Source organism: Sciurus carolinensis, chromosome 6 (genome assembly GCF_902686445.1).
Source record: "Sciurus carolinensis chromosome 6, mSciCar1.2, whole genome shotgun sequence".
NCBI classification, from domain to species: Eukaryota; Metazoa; Chordata; class Mammalia; order Rodentia; family Sciuridae; genus Sciurus; species Sciurus carolinensis.
The window spans coordinates 157,260,085-157,279,445 of record NC_062218.1 but is presented as its reverse complement, the minus strand read 5'-3'; the positions used below and the strand labels follow the sequence as shown (position 1 = coordinate 157,279,445).

The window sequence follows — 19,361 nt, the reverse complement described above, 5'->3', positions numbered from 1 at the left end:
TCCTGGAAGCTGAAGCTTCAAGGCCCCAGCCACACTGATGAAGGTAGCATCCCGGGACCCAGAGAACTCATGGTCCACATGGGGTGACCTATAACCACGGCATGGCGAGAACAGCAAGGAGATGTACCTAGGGTGCAGGAGAGGAAGCACACAGAACGGAGGGCCTACCCAGTCCACAACTTTCTGACCCCAGGGTTGGGCAGGTCATCGTTTTGGCAAGAGCGAATATAAGAAGACCCACAGGAAAATAGGAATAGATGTGACATGGCCAGAACCACTGGGGTTTGAATAACTATCACCAAAGGAGGTCAGGGGTCTCTCTTGAGTGTGAAGCCAACACGGGGTGAGAAAGGGGTGCTGCCGCTGACGAGGCAGAGGTATTCAAAGCTGGAATCAAGTTTCACTGTTCAATGAATTAATTCCTAATTCATATTCCAGTGGAGAATATTCTTTTCTGTGCAGCATGGTGATGTGGTCATTTGTGTCTACAGACACTTCTACCAAAGGGGCATTTCTTTTAGGTATCCCATGGCCTGTTATAGGCTCACATCTTTGAAAGGTCTGGCATTCCTCCCTGCTGGGCAGAACAGGACAGCCTGATGGGCCGGGCACTGTCCAAGAGAGGGTTAGTGGACAATTCCACATGGGTTAGGTACTGGGCCAAAAAAGGGTGATCAGGAGAACCAGGACACTTGTTCACTGGGACACTTCTACTGCCTCACATGCCACCAGACACCTGCTAGGTACCATTCAGATCCTCTGGAGGTGCCTCAGAGGACCCCATCCCCTATGGGTGGCGACTTGTGCTGCACCCCAGGTCTCAAGGCAGCTCTGTCCCTCTGTGTCCTTCCAGTAAGTAGACTCAAAATTAGGCCCAGAATTGAGCAGGATGTTTCATGAAGAAAAATGGGATCTATTCCTACGTGCTCTTCACCATCACGCGGGTCTGTCCAGCCTCCCACCCGCGTAGAGCAGAACAGGGAGTCTTTGAGGCGTGACCAGCAGAGTGCCAGTCCGGGATGGGAGGTGGAGGAGGCCTGGAAGAGGCACTTTCCACTGCAGCTCTGCAGAGCGCGTTTCCGTCCCAAAGGTTCTGAGAACCTGAACTAGGACGTCCGTGACAGCTCTATATTCTGTCCCACTTCTCAGTATTTCTCATATTTATTTGACCAAGGAACTTTATTTTAATGAAACACCACAGAGTCCTGGGGGGGCCTTATCTGAGAAGGACCTGGAGGAGGACCACATCAGGCATCGGGATTCCCACATCCTCCGGCGCCTCCACTCCCTCCCACCTGGAGCAGGCGCCAAGCTGTCCTGCAGAGGGGAGCGGGGACATGGGCAAGGGGCCAGGGTTTCAAGAGCAGCTCACAGGAGCCTCAGATCTCTTCTGGTTTCCGCACCAGGAAAACTGGCACGTATCTGCAGGAGAGCGGAGGGTGAGTTGCACTTTCAGTATTATCAAACACCCACTCCTCCAAGACTCTCTGAGCGCTGCGTGGACTAAATCACTCCATCCTCACGGTCATCCTGTTGCTCCCATTTTACAGATTAGCAAACCAGAACAGGCGACATGAATGACTTGCTCAAGGTCAAACAGCTGGAGAATTAATAGGAGAGCAGGAACATGAACCCTGGGCCCTCTGAGAGTCTTGTCCCGCTGGCTGGAGGGTTCTCATAACGAGAGCAAGGATGCTAACAGCTCTAGTTCACTTCCTGTTCCTTCAGGAGCACTGAAGAGCTCAGACCAGAGCCAGACTACCGGGTTCCAGCCCTGACAGGGCTGGCAGTGACACTCACTGGTTCTGGGCCACAGTCTCCTCACTCTTCACACTGCTCACCGCGCTGTGGTCAGCAGGAAGTGAACCTTTTAACTAAAACACTTAACACAGTGCCTGGTTCGCTGTAAGAGCTAGATACCTGTTCGCCACGGCCACCATTATAATTACCTTGACTGTTTCCATCCAGCGTGGCTGCTTGACTTGGTAGTACACGACAGAGCGATACTCATTCATGGGCTTGTCTCCAGCTCCCACACAAATTGCATTCTGACCCAAGAAAAACAGAGAGAGAGAAAACACTATAGAATTGCCATTTCCTGTATTTGGCAACATTGGTTCCAAGGCCAAAGCCAATCGTAGGGCCTGGGATAACTCTGCCTTCCTTGACCCTTCTCCAGGTCCCTATCATGACCCTTCTGCATTACAGATTTATACATGAGCATCCCCGGCCCAGGAGGGACAGCTGCTTAACTACAGAAATTCTATTACTTTCATTCTGGAAACCACTGGAGCGTGCCAGGCGCTGACGTGGCGGCCTTATTGTAAATGTAACCAGGCTTGGAGTCGCTGTATGTTGCTAGTCTTATTAATCCTATTTGTTTCCTAAATGTGAATGGGCACAAGGTTTACAAACAGGCTCAGATCAGCCAAGCAGAAACCCCTTCTGATGGATTTCTAATGCTGACGCACCAAAGTGGAAGGGCGTTGCTGGGCAGGGGGAGAGAGAGTGGCACAAGCTTCAGAGAGACACCCAGGTGCCCACCATGAAGAATGAGTCTGGGGTGCAGAGACTGGGGAGGGTGATTCCATTCTGCCTGCAGTGGCGGATCATCTTCTGCATGTTGGGCCCATGCTAAGCTCTGGAGGAACCAGTGTGAGCCAGGAACCGAACCAGCTATGAGCTCACAGTTTGGTGGAGAGGATGTCAGATAGATGAACTCCCCAGTCATGATTAGTGCCATGTGATGACAGACAGATGTGTCTGTGGGCACACAGGAGCACACTAAGGGGATGACAGTTAAGTAACTTTTGTTTTGTTTTGTTTTGTTTTGTTTTGTATCTGGGATAGAACCCAGGGGCATTTGACCACTGAACCACATCCCTAGCCCTTTTTTATTTTTTATTTTGAGATACGATCTCACTAAGTTGCTTAGGCCTTCACCAAGTTGCTGAGGCTGGCTTTGAACTTGTGTTCCTCCTGCCTCAGCCTTCCAATTTCCTGGGATTACAGGTATGTGCCACCATGCCTGGTGACAGTAAGTATCTTTAAGAGTCTAAATTGACTTTGAGCAGAAACGTGGGAAATGCATTCTGAGCAGAGAGCAAGCAAACTATGCCGCCCTGTGTAGGGAACTTATTCTTTGCCATAGAAATCACCCTCAGGGTCTCAGAAAGTAAGAGGGAATTATTTTCAGAACGTATAAGCCAGTCCCTTATTCTGTCTCTCTGTTCATTCCATCAGTTTGAGCATCAACACAGATCAAAGCTAGGATGACCCAGAAGGGGCAAAGGTGTGGTTTTCATGCCAGACAATCAATTTTTAACCTCAAATCCCCAGACTTTTAGGGGCATAAGGACTAGTTTTGGAGTGCTAGCCCCTGACATTGCAAGGCCGGTGCTCCTGGGAAAGTCTATGCCTCTCCCCAGATTCCTTCAGGTTCTGCAGTGGACCCTTGACCCCCCACCCAGTACATTGAGTCAGCAGAACTGGCCACAGGTAGGCCTTCTGTGGGCACCCTGGAGAAGCAAGCTACACTGGGAAGGACAATCCATCACTCTCACTGAAAAGTTCTCTGTGTCCAAGGCATAGAAAAGAATGAGCTGAGTTTCAGAACTTCTTGAGTCAATGAGCTGAAACATGCTTCCAAAGATTTGCTCACCACTTGGTGTCTAGCATCATGCTAAGTCCTTACTTAATGCAAACCCATTGCACAGATAGGTAAACAGAGACCCTTAGAGTTTGATTCACTTGACCAAAAAGTGGCAGGTCCTCTAGCTCCTTGTCCAGTGTTCCTTCTGTAACAGCTTACACTCCTTCCACCTACAAATATTCATATCTGGTGATATTTATGGGCTTACAGTCTCCATAGCTTCAGTGAATCCCACATAGCTTATAAAATCTGAAAACACACATATATCTCAGGTGAAAATAAAACTGCTCTATGGCAGGCAACTGAATGTCACAAAACTGTCCTGATGATATTTTTTTTTTTTTTTTTATTTCCTAAGGCTAAAAAAAAAAAAAAAATTCTCAGCCTTATACAGAGAAAAGCCAAAGACAATGGCCTCTCCCTTGGCACTTTGGAGCTCAAACTGGAGACTGGTGTGTAGAGAGCCTGGCATCCAGGATGAAGCCTTGCTCTGGGAGGGATGCAGATTCATATGAATCTTAAGGAAGACTTAGGTCATAGTCCACACTGCCCACCCCGTGCCCTTGAATCTGGGCGAGAGCCCTCGTTGGTGCGGGAACTCCAAGCAGAGGAAAATCTGAGGCAGAATCCTGAAGCCCAGAGACTGTGATGCTGATGTGACCTTGGAAGAGTCACCAGAGAGGAGGGAACCCAGGCTCCTGCTCACTCTGCAGGAATCACAAGGGACAGATGCACCAGGGCTGTGAACACACTTTGACCAGGGATGGGCCACGTCATGGGCGATGTCGACTAGCACTTGTAGGTGGGAATCAGTTCTGCAGCACATGACGCCTTTCTAATAATAACGAGTGGCTTTAGCAAACACCCACGATGTGGATCACCTCATCCGATATTCACAAAGGAAGGTGTCGTGGCTGGTTCCATTTTGGGGTAGATTCTCAGGTTCCGAGAGGTCATGGAACTGACTCAGGGTTGTTTTACTAATCCAGGCTGTATTGGGCTTTGCACCTGGTGGCCTGGCCCCAGAGGTCATGATCTTGAGCACCAGGTCACACTGTCCCTAGTCCCTACCTCCAACACCTTAAGCTGGATGGCCTCAGAAAAACAGAGACTTCTGGACCCAGTAGCAGCTGGGCTTCTGGGCTCCTCCAGAAACCTGCTTCAGGTTGGTTTGCCTCTCTGGCTCCTTCAGTTTCCTCCTGGCCCTGCTGGCACTGGCTCACCTTCTCTCAATGTTACCCTCCTTCCTGTTATCCGTGTTGACTTAGAGCAGGCCCCATACATCGACTGTTGGTTTCGTTTAACCTGCAACCTCATGAGAAGAGACTACAGTTCTTTATAGTGAAAACACATGTCTAAGCTCTCACAGCTAGGAGAGGAGGCAGGGATTTGAACCTTGTCTGTCTTGGCCCAGAGCTCAGCCCAAGCTTCTCTGCTATGGCCCCAGTTGAGCAAGGACCTGGGAACCCAAAGTGAGCCAAGGGCAGCCTAAGCCATTCCGCCAGCTGGCCCTAATCTGCCAAAGACAGCGTGCACCTGGAGCAAGAGAAGAAATCAATACTCCCCTTCAGGGCCTGTTCCCACAGGAACCTACCAAATAAAGCAGGAGCATTTGAGTGTGCTGTGTGACACTTAATTAGACAGTAATATTTATTTCTGCAAACAGGGAAAGAAAAGCCTCCCACGGGCTTACTTAGCAATTTTCAATAGTCAGTCAACTGCACTCGCCCATAACTTCCCCAACAGGTGAAAACGCAGATTATCTCCGTGCCCCACGGTTACCTTTGCATTTCAGCCCCCGGAAGACCTGCTTGTGTATTCATCTCTGATAAGTGTATCTAAGCAGCCTGGGTGTGACTTGAAAGAGTCGCCAGGGTGGAGGTAAAAATGGTTTGGACATGAGATAAGAAGCCCGTCTGCCTGCCGGTGGGTCCCTCTAATTTGTCCTTTGGCGTCATGCAAGGCCAGCGTATCCATGTTTTAAAAATGAGGCTGAGGTTAAAAAGTTCTCCAGATAGCTGGATAAAAATAACTTCAAAGCTACTGTCTATACATTCCTGAAATGCAATTTTTCCTTTCAATAAAAACCCTCTGCTTTTCCTTTATGTTCCTTTGAGCCAAGCGTTTCTCACTTATTCTATTTTTCAGAAAAGTTTCAGCATCTGGCAATAAGAGGACGAGAGGTAAACACTGGGATTTTGCTCAAGTAGATATTAATTAATGAGGATGGTTTTATGAACAAAAAGGCACCGGCAGGGATTTCTTTACAATTAAAAAATAAGTCTGAATCATCACAGAGTTGGTAGAAGAGTTATCAGTCCCACTTTTCAAATGAGAAGTAACTGGGAGGATTTTTTTTTTAACGTAGAGGCATTCTAGTGATGTGTTGAAGAGGGCCTGCCACCTGCTAACTTCATGACCTTGGATGACTTGTTGTACTTGAGGAAGGTTTCAGTTCCATCTGTCCAAGGCAGGATAATGATGGAAAGGCATTACAGTATTGCAGAGCCTGGTAGACAGCAATTCCCCCAGGGACACCAGGTACTCTGAGGGAGAGGGTGACACACCAGGCCCTGAGCTCAGGCCCCAAGGCTAGGTCCAATGGCTACTGATCCTCACGCCCCTCTCTGATCAACGCCCCACTTGCCTGTGCTGTGGGATCCCCTACAATGGCCTAGGAGGAGCATTTTTCTGCACTGAAACTTCTGCTGAGAATTGATCTTACTTTCAGCTAAGTATTCCAAAAGGAGGAATTGAGAAGCAAACCCTCCCACACGCTGGACGCAACTGCTGACAGCCTTAAAGGAAGTATAAGTAAATAAATGTAAACGCACACGACAAATATTGTCCGGGACACATGCTGGGTAGACACAGCCATGTGCTTCGCATCCTTGAGTAGGCTCTGCGAGCTCTCTGGAGACCAATTTGTGAATAGGCTTTCCACCCGAGAATTTCTGGCTGAGCGCTGGGAAGCTGGATTAAGTGTCAAGAATGTGTGCTCTGAGGACATCTGAGCCTCACACCAGCCCAGCCCAAGGCTCTGTATTGATCCTCTTTCTTACTATGGATTTTGCCTGAATAAACCAGCTCGGGTTGCAGCAAGAACAACGTTTTAGCTGCAAAAGGCTAACCGATAAGCAGAGGCCAAGCGAAAAAGAAGAAAAAGAAGTAGGGGTCATGAAGGATAAGACATAGACAGCGAAAAACTGCCTAGGCACCAAGGAGTGACAACATGAGGTCTCACTGAGACACCGAGCTAGCCAGGCTCAGAAGGTGTGGCCCACATCACTCAGTGCCATCCCCAGGCACCTGGCACTGAGGAGCCCAGTCTGGGAGAGGAGAAGCAAATCCTCCTGATCACACCCGGGCCCGCCCCTGACCCGTCACCCAGAGCTGGCTGAGCACTTACAGGCAGCGTCTTGCCGTCCTGCGTGCACACACACATGATCACTTCCACATTCCTCTGCGTGGTCTTGTTGTACTTGTCGAAGTCACCTTGTAAGAGAGTGATGTAGATGTCGTTCCTGACGTCCCCTGAGGCAAAAGGAGAGGAGAGTCAGAGAGGCTCCCGAGAGAGGCTAGGGGGAGAATCGCCATGAAAGATGTGAAAATCAGAATCGCTTGGGGAAATCATTTTACCTGCCAGGGAGGCTGGAGAAGTAGGGAACGTGGGGATGGAGGAACGCTAGGAAATCCATTGCAAAGGGGAGAGGATCGTCAAAAGGGGCCATGTTTTTCTCTACCTGAAAAATCACTTAATTTCCATCCTCTAGTGACACCTTCTGGGAAGGCAAAGCAAAGCTCCAACTGAACGGACCTAAGAAACCAAGGAAGAGGCACATCCAGAGAGCCTTTACGAAAGCAGACCAGAGTGGCCTTCCTGTACCCCAGGCCGTGGACACGCAGGATCTTCAGGAAGGAGGGGCAACCAGAACAAAACGTTCTACAGGGAGTGCACGAGGAGCCGAGCTCTCACATAGCGCAGTTGCCAATAAATCACGTCCAGGCCCAGGGGACCACCACCCAACTGGGGAAGAAGGCAAATCAGCAAGGGTGGTGGTGGAAGAAGACCGAGACTCAGGCTCAAGACAAAAAGCGATGTTTTAAAACAGCGTTATTACAAAATCTCACTTTTTAAAATTATAGGCACATTTGGGAAAAAATTAATAGTAGTGGTTACGTCTAAAGACAAAGACGTGAGGGAGCTTTTAACATTTCACTCTATACCTTTACCGACCACTTGAATATTTTATGATGAGCATGGATTCCTTTGGCAATAAAAAGGTTTAAAAATTTAAGAGAATGACAATATTCCCCCCAGAAAGAGTGTTCTACATGTAGTAAAATAGAAGTGATGTCCATGATAAATTATTGAGTGATAAAGCAAGTTGCAGAACACCATAAAAAGCGTATTAAGTAGGGGTACGTCGTGTATATAAAGTGAGATCCCACTTGCAGGAGAAAAAGGCATGTGTGTGTATATTTATGTGATTGTGTTCATTTTGTGGATGCGTAGAAGTTTCTAGAAATACAGAAGCTGTTTTCAGTGGTTTACCTTCAGGGAGAGAAAAAGAAAAAGAGTAAAAATGGAAAGAGTAGACACTTTAAAAAGGAAATGGACTAGAGAGCTGGGCTCCAGGGGAAGTTCAGGGGAGCAGGTCCCACCTGGCATGATGATCTCTGGGAAGCCCAGCTTCCTGGCCACCACAGTGGTCCTGTCCACCAGGTGTGGGTAATCCTTGCGGATTTGAATGATGTCACCCACCAGCATCTTCATGGTTACCCAGAGACCTAGAAGGGAAGAGTCAGCTTCTGCAAGGCGTTCTCTGTCTGCCCTCTCACTCCCCACCATCAGTCCTTTCTGGAAAACCACTGGAAGCAGATGTACAACCACAGATGCAGTGACCCAGCCTGGGGCTCTGGGCCTACCTCACAGGGCTCTGGGCCTACCTCTCAGGACTCTGGTAAGGTGAGAAAAAACAAGGTCAGCACAAAGTGCCTGACACGCTGGACCAACCAGTTCCTCTCCTTGGCTGGGCACTAGGACATGCCTCTTGCTTGCTTCAGGGGATGCTCCCCTCCCTACAGACCCAGTCCTCCCAGCAGCCCATCTGGAAGGAAGGCCGAGCTCCCCAGGGTCAGTGTTTTGCTCTGTCTCCTTAGGAACTGGGCTTCTGGGTGGTGTGGGGAGGCTCAGCTGCTCAGCATCTTGGCATTTACCTTGCCCTCCGCTGTCTCCTTTGGAGGCCGTGACCTTGCCCAGCAGGCTGTGAAGGAAGTCGTTTTCGGCTGTGACCCTGAGGAGGAAGAGAGCACACGGCGCCCTCAGGGCATCTGCGACCTGTGTCCAAGGTGCCCAGGGAGCTGCCCAGCCCTCCCTCTCCCCTGGCTGGACAGCCAGCCTGGGGAGGTCACCCATGGTGCACATGGGCCATCAGGAAGCAGGGGGCTCCTTAAAACACTCTGGAATTTGGGAATTTCAATGCTCTCAGTAGAGGTCACTTTTATTCCTAGGAAGACTCATGAAAAGGAAGGATTCCCAAGCCCTCAACCCAAACGCCTGCTCGCCTGCTCGCCAGGAGGCTAAGGCTTCAGTAGTCCCGCAAAGTCCCAATCACACTCCTTCGCCAGAGCCACTGGCCTTGATACGTGGACAGCCCGGGTGATTAAGTCCTGACAATCCTCTCCTGCTTTCTCCCAGTCTCCTTTTAGGGCACAGAAAGGACATCTGCCTTCCTCACTGCCCTCCCCTCAAGTCAAGCATGTGTCACCCCGAGAACCGGGTTAGGACTTCCCATTAGAGGCTCCTAGAATGTAGGTTCGTCACAGCTCCAGGGGCCTGCTCCGCTTAGAATGAATGCATGAATCTATTTTTGATTACCTGTTTAATTGCCCACCTATAGGATAAGCTCCACAAAGACAGGGCCATGTCGACCTGGCCCACCACTCCATCCCCATGCCCAGCAGAGTGCCAGCTCTCTGCCAGGCTCAAGGAAGGGTCTGTCGAGTAACAGCTGGTGGGTTTGGGGTGCCTTGGCATTGAGCACTCTGCCCCCCCCAAGGAAGGCCCAGCCTGCCTGCCCTTTTGCTAATGAGGGGTCCACCCTGCACTGCAGTGGCCCTCCAGGAGGAAGGGTGTGGTGTAAGAATCTCAGAAGGCACGGGCGATCGCTTACGGGTGGAAGGGGATGAAGTGCTGCTTTTCTTCGTCACTCTCTGATTTCCCCTTGATGATGTCCGTAATGTCCATAACTAGAAAGAGAAGAGACATGGTCTGAGAGTTAAACTCCCCCTTCATCCCAAGAAGAGACAGCAGTGGGACATCTGGGGTCAGGAAAGCCTAAAGGGGCGAGCAGACCAGCAAGGCACAGTGCATGGACAGCAAACTCTGGGCACACAGGACCCGCGTAGAGGCCTCTGGACAAAGCAGGTTGAGAGGCCAGCAGGCCAGGTAAGCATCCAGAAACCCCAAGTTTAGCAGAGGCCACTGGAACAGTCAGAGCCACGGTTATGGGGTTGAGCAATTATCTTTCATTTGACACACACATTTAATATCTACTGTGCCTACCAAACCCAAGTGCAGAGACTTCCTCAGGATTTGAGCATCCAGTGAAATACGCACCCGCTTCACAAACATTTTCAACACTCAGAAACCTGCCTGCAGAATCCTTGGACCCTGCAATTCCAGAGGCATCCTGGGCCTCTGAAACTTCTTAAATCACACCTGAAGGTCATAACCCTAAGGTGCAGGACTCTTGCACGGTAGCAGGAAGTAAACAAATGGGGCCTGGGAGCAGGACCGAGAAAGGCGAGTCAGACAGAGCCCAACCCTAGTCACAGACTGGCCAGGGAGCCACTGAAAGTGCCTGGTAATCCATCAACCACTGGCTGCAGCTGCTAGGAAGGGCAGTCCAGCAACCGAGCAGGGCAGTGCTTCATCCTGACTGGCACCCCTTCCCTCTGATTCTAGACCCTGCTGGCCCATTCTCTACTGTTTGCAGTAGGCAGGTGGGGCAATCCCCCTCTGGCTGCAGGTTGATCATATGACTTGACCTGGCCAATCAAAAAACCCTGCCCCTTGCCCAGAGTAAATGCTTCCTGAATGAGAGTATGACCTATGTCTAAGCTTCTGGGTTTCTGCTGAAAGTAATGGGCAAGAGGAACTTCTTTCACTGTTTGCTTAGCTGGTGGGTTGCAGGCTTGAACAGTTGACTAATAACTACCAACTGATTGGATAGCAGTCTTCATAGTAAAAGAGAGTAAGGACACAGGAGCCAAGACAAAGAGAACTATAAATTCATTAGCATTCCTGGATCCAGCTATATCTGAGGCAACCTATCCCTATACCTCTCCAGTATACCTGTAAATAAAGGGTTCTTTTTTTATTATTCTTCCTTATACCCATTTAGATCAGATTTCTATGTCACATGACATGAAAAGGGACAGGCAGAGGACCAAGCCCAGGACAAAGGCACACACTGAAGTGGGCTGGGGACCCTCCTTGCCTTTGCAGGAACATGGCACTGTGAGTAGTGTCCGCATACAGAACCAGGGCATTGTAAAGCAGGAGGGGCTTCTGTGGAGCCTCCAGGTCCAAGACTCTCATTTTACATACAGTGAAACTAAGGTCCTGGGGAAAACCCTTGCCCCACCACCTGGCTGGCTAGCTGGTGTCAACGCCAGTTAAAAAACCAGTTAGCTCAATACACCATTCCCCTCCTCCACTACGCAAGCAGTGCCAGGGAATGAGCTGGAGGGCCCGTGGCTTTGTGAGTGCAGGTCGGGGCTTCCCGAGTGAGTTCAGAGAGGGTACACAGGGATTATTAATGGTATGCGATTAAAAATTTATATTTCAATAAAAAGAATAAAACTGGCATATCAAATTGCCATGTCCCAGGTGTTTAAACTGTCTTTTAAGAAAAATATATTTTAGTTTGAATACAGTGGGTTAATTAAAAGGAAATGTATTAGGTAAATAATATTGCCAGTAATAGCCAAATAGTGGGACAGGAATATTGGTGCCCTGAACCCCCAGGGAGAGCTGCCTTGAAGAGGCTCCGGCAGCCTGTGCAGGACACGGGGTCCCACCCACTCACCATGTCCCTCTGGAATTCAGACTTGCGGTGGGTGACTCATTCTGTGTAACTGCATTTCCTGTCCTGGATGTTTTAAAAGGCTTTGCTCCTTGTAATTAGATCTTGCCTGTATCGTGCTTCCTTTTCCACAGCACCGGGACGCCAAGGCGACTGCTCTGACAGCACCTGACTCCCAACGCTCAACTCCAGACCCACGGATCCATTACTCATGCACTCGCTGTGAAGCTGGGCTTAGTCACCAAAAGCGTCATTCTTAAGAACTGCCTGGCAAATGTCGTGTAGTGGGTGGGGTGCAGCAGGGGAAGGGCGCAAATAAATAGTCTCTAAAATTCAGCCATATAAGACCGGCACGCCAGTGAGAGTCAACGGCACAGAGTGTCATTACCTGCCACTCCGAAGGGCCTCCTCAGTCCCTGTGTGCACTTCTTTGCATTAGTGTCCTTAAGATCCATCTTCCCGATGCGGACTATTTGGCAAATCAAGTAAATCTTATCCCTGTTGAGGTCTTTGTTCCCGAGGTCCTAGAGGGAAGGGAAAGGAGAACTATGCATGTCACGCACTGACTAGAGCCAAGAAGACAAGAAAACCTACTGCGTGTGACATTCGGTGTACCTGGGCCAACCCCACCAACCGTCCTGGTAGAGGTCAAAAACAAGACCATCGCCCACTGCACAGAAGTCGGCAAGGCTCGGAAAGGAGGCCGAGGGACAGGACTCTAGTGTGCGAATCAACTCTCCCACCTCAAACTGGTGGAAGGAGAGAAAGGCAGAGGAGTGACAGCAGTTGTGTAGGCAGGATTCCCCAAAGCAAGGTGACCTCTGCAGAAGTGGCATTTGCTACCAAGGACTCCATCAGTCTCATCCTTGGCCAGCATCTCTGGGAGGGAAGGCAGAAGAAAGGGGTAATAAAAGCAGAGCTACCATTGATTGGACACCTCAGGCTCACTGCAAGTTGGGCTGTGGTGTCACAGAACAACCCCTGTCTCAGAGCCTGCAGCACAGTCCAGTCACATGGCCAGAGCTCTGCTCATGTCCTCACTCCAGGCCCTGGCTGATGGAGCTATCCTGGCACAGGTGCTTCTAATGTTCCCATAGTAGGAAAAGGGTCATGACTTGCATCTAGAATGTTCCCCAAAGGCTCATGTGTTAAAGGCTTGGTTCTCAATGCAGCAATGTTCAGAGGTGGGACTTGATAGGACTGACATCATCAATGGACTAATCCGATAACGCATTCACAATCTGAGTGGACTACTGCGTGGCAGTGGAACCAGTAGGAGGCGAGGCCTCATTGAAGGAGTGGGTCCTTGGGTTGTGCTCTTAGGGACTGACTCTCTCTCTCTATCTGCTTCTCAGCTGCCGGAAGGTGAGGAGCTTTGCTCTGCCATGCCCCTCTACCATGATATTCTGCCTCATCACAGAAACAACTGAGCCATTCAGCTGACCATGAACTGAAACCTCTGAAACCATGAGCCAAACAAACCTTTACTCCTCTAAGTTCATTTCCTCGCCTATTTTGTCACAGCAATGAAAAACCAATACAGTAGCAAATCACTCACTGGTTATTAAAATTTCCACCCAGAGGAAATGCACATCACTTCTGCTCACATTTCATTGGCCAAAGCAAGGTATGTGGCCACACCTGCCTTCAAGGAGGCAGGGAACTGAACTCAGCTGTGTGTTTCAAAGGAGGAAGCTGGACTGGTGAGCTCCACTAATGTGCTCTGCATTGTGCCAAGTGTCCCCTGTGTCATAATCTTATTTGGTCCCTAAGAGCTCTCTGGAGTACATATGATTTTGCATCCAATTTCACAGATGGGGACACTGAGACACAAAGAAAAATAGGGCATCCCCAAGGTCATGACCTTAGTCCTTGAAGACACTGGGCTTTGAGCTCAGTCATGGTTTCTCCAGAGACCCGACACGCCGAGTACCACATAGCTCCCTCACCAGCACAGAGGCATGCCGGAGGGACCCCCTGAGCATCTGCATCCAACTGCCCCACTGAAATCTGAAGGCTTCGGTTTTCTTTGGGATCCTGCCAGCTAGGATCCACTCGGGCAGGAACAAGACCCACTGCTGGCCTCAGAGCGGAGGACACTCCGCCCTCACCAGGGAGCAAGTTTCTCCCACGTTGAGTTCATTCTCGTGTGGGCACGTGCACTGGGGACAAGACCTCTGCTTCCATCCGAGCCAGAGCCGGGGCAGAGCAGCTTTCCAGCCTCTCGTGTGGCTGGTGTGAGAGACAGGGAGTGGGGGCAGAGCCTCTGGGAAAGAGGTGAGACCGGATGTGGATCACATTTTCCTGTGTGGGGCTGTGATAGTTACATTTTATGTGCCAACCTGGCGAAGCCATGGTGTGCAGCTAGACTGGCCAAACACTGGTCTAGATGTTGCCGTGAAGGTTTCCCAGAGGGGGACGGATTCTGCCTGAAGACTGCAGAATAGAAATGCTGCCGGGTTTTCTGATCTACGACCCTGGCCTGTAGAGTTCCCACAGCAAGTCCATTGGTTCCATTTCTCAAGAGAACCCCAACTCCTGCAAGGGCTGTCCTTCACCAGCTCGAGGGTGGACACCTGCTTCTCCTTCTGCAAGGTCACCCTGCCCAGCAAGGAGGGAGGGAAGGTGGAAGACAAGCAGTATGGGGTGAGAGTCCCCTCACTGGTTTGCACCCCACCTGGCCCTGTGACATCTGGGTTGAAGATTCCAATTATGTCCATCTGAATGACTGAAGGGCCTCTTCTCTGGCCTGCCTGACTCCTTCCTCCCAGCAGTCCTGAGATCTAACTTGTCCTTAGAAACCACATTTATTCTTCCACTCCTCTCGCCCCATCGTTAACAACTCGCTATTTCCTACCCTATTAGTGGTGCTAATCTTTCCTAGTTGACATGAAAGGTCCTAGACATAATATATCCAGCTGTCCTCACCAAATGGTCCCCACCATTTTCTGAAAATCAGACTCTATTTTTGTCACAAAGATTTCTTTATTGCTCCGCATAAACGCGAGGCTCACTTTCAACCCTGGGTCTTTCTTTCTTCCTGACCCACCCCTCCCGCCTCCACCTCAAACGCGTGCCTCTTATTCCTCTGCACATCCACAGCCTTTCCATCCTTAAAAACCCAAACCCTGCTTCCTTCCTAATGTCCTCCATCCTTAATTACTTCTCTCCTCCCACTGGGATTATTCATATTTCTGCAGAATCTAGGTTGGTCTTTCAGAGCCATCCCAGAACCACCAAGGTCCTGGAATCTGAAGGGGTCCAGATTTTGTGGACTGAATTGTGTCCCTTTCCAGCCCAACAACCAAAATCCATATGTTGATATCCTGTCCTCCAGTACCTCCAAATGTGACATTTGGAGACAGGTCTTTAAAGAGGTAACTAAGTAAAATGAGGTCATTAGGGTGGGTCCCAATCAAACACGAAAGGTGTCCTTAGAAGAGATCAGGACACAGACACACAGAGGAGGAGCATGGGAAGACACAGGGGGAGGAGACATCCATAAAGAGAGGCCAGAGACCAGAGAAAAGCCAACCCCACAGACCTCTTGACCTCAGACATCAGCCTCCAGAACCATAAGGAAATAAATCTCTGTTCCTTGAGCCAAGCAATCCATGGTACTTTGTTGCGGCATCCCTAGCTGACCAATACCTGAGATGAAACTGTAAGGTCCCTAGAGAAGCCCCATCTGCCCTAATCTCTGTAAAGATTGTGTCTTGCTCAAAGGAAGATGCAGATTTCTAAGAACGGCTTCATCAGAGACGCCCAGGCCCTGGAGAGTCTTAGCTAGAGCACAGTGCTTGAACACAGATTCTTCTCGGAGGGTGTGCACGTGAGCAATCCTTACTGAGAACTGGCCTCCAATCTGCAGTGTCTCTCAATCACTTCTACTTGGAAGAACTTTGGTTGAACCCATCAAGTGAAGTTCTCAAGTTCAGTTCCAATGTTTGGGGGAGGCAGGATAATGGAACCTCAGTGCCACCTGGTGTAGTGGTGTTAGCATTCCTTTTACTGTTCACTCTTGTTTCCCGTGTGTCAGCAGCAACCCCAGATGGGCTGAGTCTCAGGGAAGGAACCCTGCAGTACATACTGCTTTCCTCTTGCCCAGCCTAAGAGGGGGAATATTTCTGGGCAGAGGGGATGTCAACTGTCGGCCAGATCCTCATGCCAGCTCTGTGAGCCTGGTGAACTGAAAACCTGCCCCCAAAGAGGAGACTAGAAAGAACTAACATCCAGAGGGGAGAGACAGAGGCCAACCAGGGTGGGGGCTGCCAGTCCTTAGCTCCTGTTTAACTTGAGCACCACCGTTTCACCCAGTTGAAAGGATAAAACACGGTCACATCACTCACTTCTGATTATCCGTGTTGCCTGCAGTGCTTTCTGCCACTGTTCCTGCTTCATTATTCACTGATTTATTATCTAACGCCCCCACATTGCACCATGGCAGGAGGGACCCCATCCGCTTATTTGCTGCCATCTCTCAGCACCCAGCACAGAGCTCACACATAGCAGGCGCTCATGGGGTCACTCCTGAGTCAAGCTGTGAGACCTCCATGATCTTCCTCCCCAAGTGAGCACTCCCACCATCTCAACTGAGGGAACCAGCAGCCCGTGGAACCAGAGTCCTCGAGTTCCCTGGTTCTGAGAAGCAGAGCCCTAGCCCAGGTAGAATTCCACAAAGACAACCCGCATCGTCATTAATGCCATGTGACACAGGTTCGCCAATGCCCTTCCTTCCTGCAGACACCAAGGATGCCTTCTCTGCAAACAGAAGCACTGATTGATTCCCCATCCTCCTCTCTCATGAAGCATCTGTCTCATGGTTTAATCAGGAAGCCTGTGGGGCACTCCTATCTATCAAGAAAACAAATAGGCTCCTCCTTCTAACTGATAATGAACCGGACCGAGGCACATTTGTATATGCCAGGAAAACTCTGTCTAACCAATTAGAACCTATGATCCTATCCCACGCCTGTGGCCTATTTTTCAGGAAATAACAAACAAAATAAATCAGCTATACCACAATCTATCTCGAGGTGACACAAGACATTGCACTTAATGGGCTGTAACTGGAAAATCATGGTAGAGCACAGTAGGTTAATCTAGCATGTCGGTCACTCCTGGACCCAGCTCATCCATTTGGTCAATGCCCAAACCCCTCCCGGGCTCCACCTCTGCCACTTCTTGTGCTAATGCAGACAACACAGTGAAAAATCTCATGGGTGGTCTTGTCCCCAAAGGAAATGATATCCTCAGGGTCCTGAGGTCACACTCTAAACATGGCCTGTGAAGAAGGGAAGAGAGAGTGGTCTCTGTTGGAAATTATAACCTTTATTTACCTCCTTTCTTCCATTGCTTCCCCTGCTCACAGCTAAAAAGCCCAGTTCGCTCTCAGAAATAAATCATCCAAACGACAAATTTTAACATTTCTACAGGTAAGCCTTCCCAGTGGGGACCAGTGTTCAGAAGGACACTCCTAACACCCCGCCAGACCTTCAGTCGTCCAGGATTAATTATGTTCATGATGTTCAATTTGCCAAGGCAGCCAGTGTTGTAGGAAAGTGCGGGGTTTTCATATACATTTTAGGTTTCCAGAAAAGTCTGAACCAAAAGAGGGAACCCAAGTTAGCTATGAATTAACTAGAAAGTCAGGATGGTGGCTGCACCACCGGCACCAAGGTATCACTACTCAGAGAGGTGTGTGCTCTTCTCTGTGTGTGCAGGAGGGAGAAGGAGACAGGGCGGGAGGAAGAGAGAGAAGGTGAAGGAGAAGACCTGTCTCCCCCAACGCTTCCTCAGGCGCAAGATGCCTCTGCCAGCTCTGACTCTCTCCAGCAAGCCAGGAACACAGCCCTGCACTGAGGCCACACCCCCTCTGGACCAAATGGACCAGCCTCACTTCCAAGATCAGATCCTCCTGAGGTAGACATGGTGACAAGAAGAGGGGAACACTCACCGTGAAGACCACCTTCAGGTTGTTGAGCATCTCGATCTCCTTGGGGAAGCCCCTGCTGCCCCACCGCACCAAATAGTTCTCACTGTGGGAAGATGAGCGGTAGCCTGTTACTGCAGGGGCTCCTCAGTCATCAGTCAGAACCATTCACTGTGCACCTACTATGTGCCTGCACCAGGCTGGCAGCTGGCTAGTTGCTAGAGTTTGTGACAGACATGGTCCTTGCCTCTGAGAGATGACGACTGTGTTGGCAGATAGACTTAGAGAAGCAAGGAAAGAATGATGGACATACATGTAGCCACACCCTCTTCCCCTCCCCCATCCCCCAAGCACTTTCTGGCACAAGTGCTTAATATGAAGAGCAGCTGAAAGGTTACTGAGAAAAGGATGGAAAAGAAAACTATTTCAGAATGCTTTTTTGGGACCTTATGAATATATTTGCTCTTTCCAGTCTCCCACTCCCCCTTTTCTCAGGGCGGGGTACCATGGATTGAACTCAGGGGCACTCAACCACTGAGCCACATCTCCAGTCCTAATCTGTATTTTATTTAGAGACAGGGTCTCACTGGGTTGCTTAGCACCTTGCTTTTGCCGAGGCTGGCTTTGAACTTGCCATCCTCCTGCCTCAGCCTCTCAAGCCTCTGGGATTACAGGTGTGTGCCACCACACCTGGCTTCCAGTCTCCCTCCTTTTTGATGCTGAGTGAAGATTTGAATCATTTTTAATTATCCTTCGAGTGCAGGAGTGTTTCCTTGAATGGAACGTCACTCTGTGATGCTGATACAGGAGCTTAACCACTATCCAAGATACTCTGAAACAACTATTTAAATGCAGTTGTCATACTATTTATGTGAAATTTTGCTTGATACAGCTAAGAAACAGATTCAAGGGTTAAATGGTAAGAGAAAAGTTAGAAGCCAGACCATGTAGGTCTTCTAGGCCATGAAAGGATTCAGACTGTACCCTAAGAATAATGGAGCCCCTGAGGATTTTCCTGAGGGGGCAGGGACTGAGCAAGTGCCATCACGGAGGGATGCTCTGGCACCGATGCCGTGGTACTCACTTACCATCTCTCCTCCTCTAGTCACCAGGCCCCCAGAGTGACCACAGTGCCAGTGCAGCCATGCCAAGGAGCCAGGAAGTCTGCACTGGTCTAACTTAGAACAGGAAGGGCACAGCTCGCTGAGTTGAGTCACTAGGTTTTCCAGGCCACCAGAACCATATAGTTTGTGCCAAATAAATGCCCATTATTTTGAATTAGAAAAAGTAAATAACACTCCAAACCCAAGTTATCTCCAGAGGCGTGATAAGTGACGTCAGCAAAGCTGAGGGGATCGCCTCCCTTCACAGAGCTTCTCACCCACTCACATCTTGCTTTTCTCTCTACTCATCCTTGGAAGATTAATGAAGGCAGTTTGAACAAAGTTCACGAAGAAAATGGAACCAATAGCAAAAATGAGCAGAGTCCCGAATTAGCCAATGGTTAAAAAGTCAAATTACAAGTACATTTTCATCCTTTTTTGAACCCCCTCAGTAATCTAAAAAAATTTTGTGGAACTCACAGCGAACTAGGGGGACTCTGTCCAAAAAAAAAAGTGAACCCATATATATCATTCCTTTCCTTCTGTTTATTTAGGGACTGTTCTTATTGAAATGCATAGGC

At 49.5% G+C, this 19,361-nt stretch overlaps 1 protein-coding gene across 1 annotated transcript in view; it reads right to left on the bottom strand.

Moving 5' to 3' along the window:
- The window catches only part of Dock2 (dedicator of cytokinesis 2), a 407,762-nt gene that overhangs the window by 346,834 nt on the left and 41,567 nt on the right, over positions 1-19,361 (bottom strand). The window contains exons 9-15 of the mRNA XM_047555786.1: positions 17,702-17,783; positions 12,134-12,269; positions 9,829-9,904; positions 8,873-8,949; positions 8,318-8,443; positions 7,062-7,186; positions 1,950-2,048 (exon numbers count right to left, since the gene is read on the bottom strand). Of these exons, the coding sequence (XP_047411742.1) occupies positions 1,950-2,048; positions 7,062-7,186; positions 8,318-8,443; positions 8,873-8,949; positions 9,829-9,904; positions 12,134-12,269; positions 17,702-17,783 (721 nt within the window). The remainder of the gene's footprint in view (positions 1-1,949; positions 2,049-7,061; positions 7,187-8,317; positions 8,444-8,872; positions 8,950-9,828; positions 9,905-12,133; positions 12,270-17,701; positions 17,784-19,361) is intronic.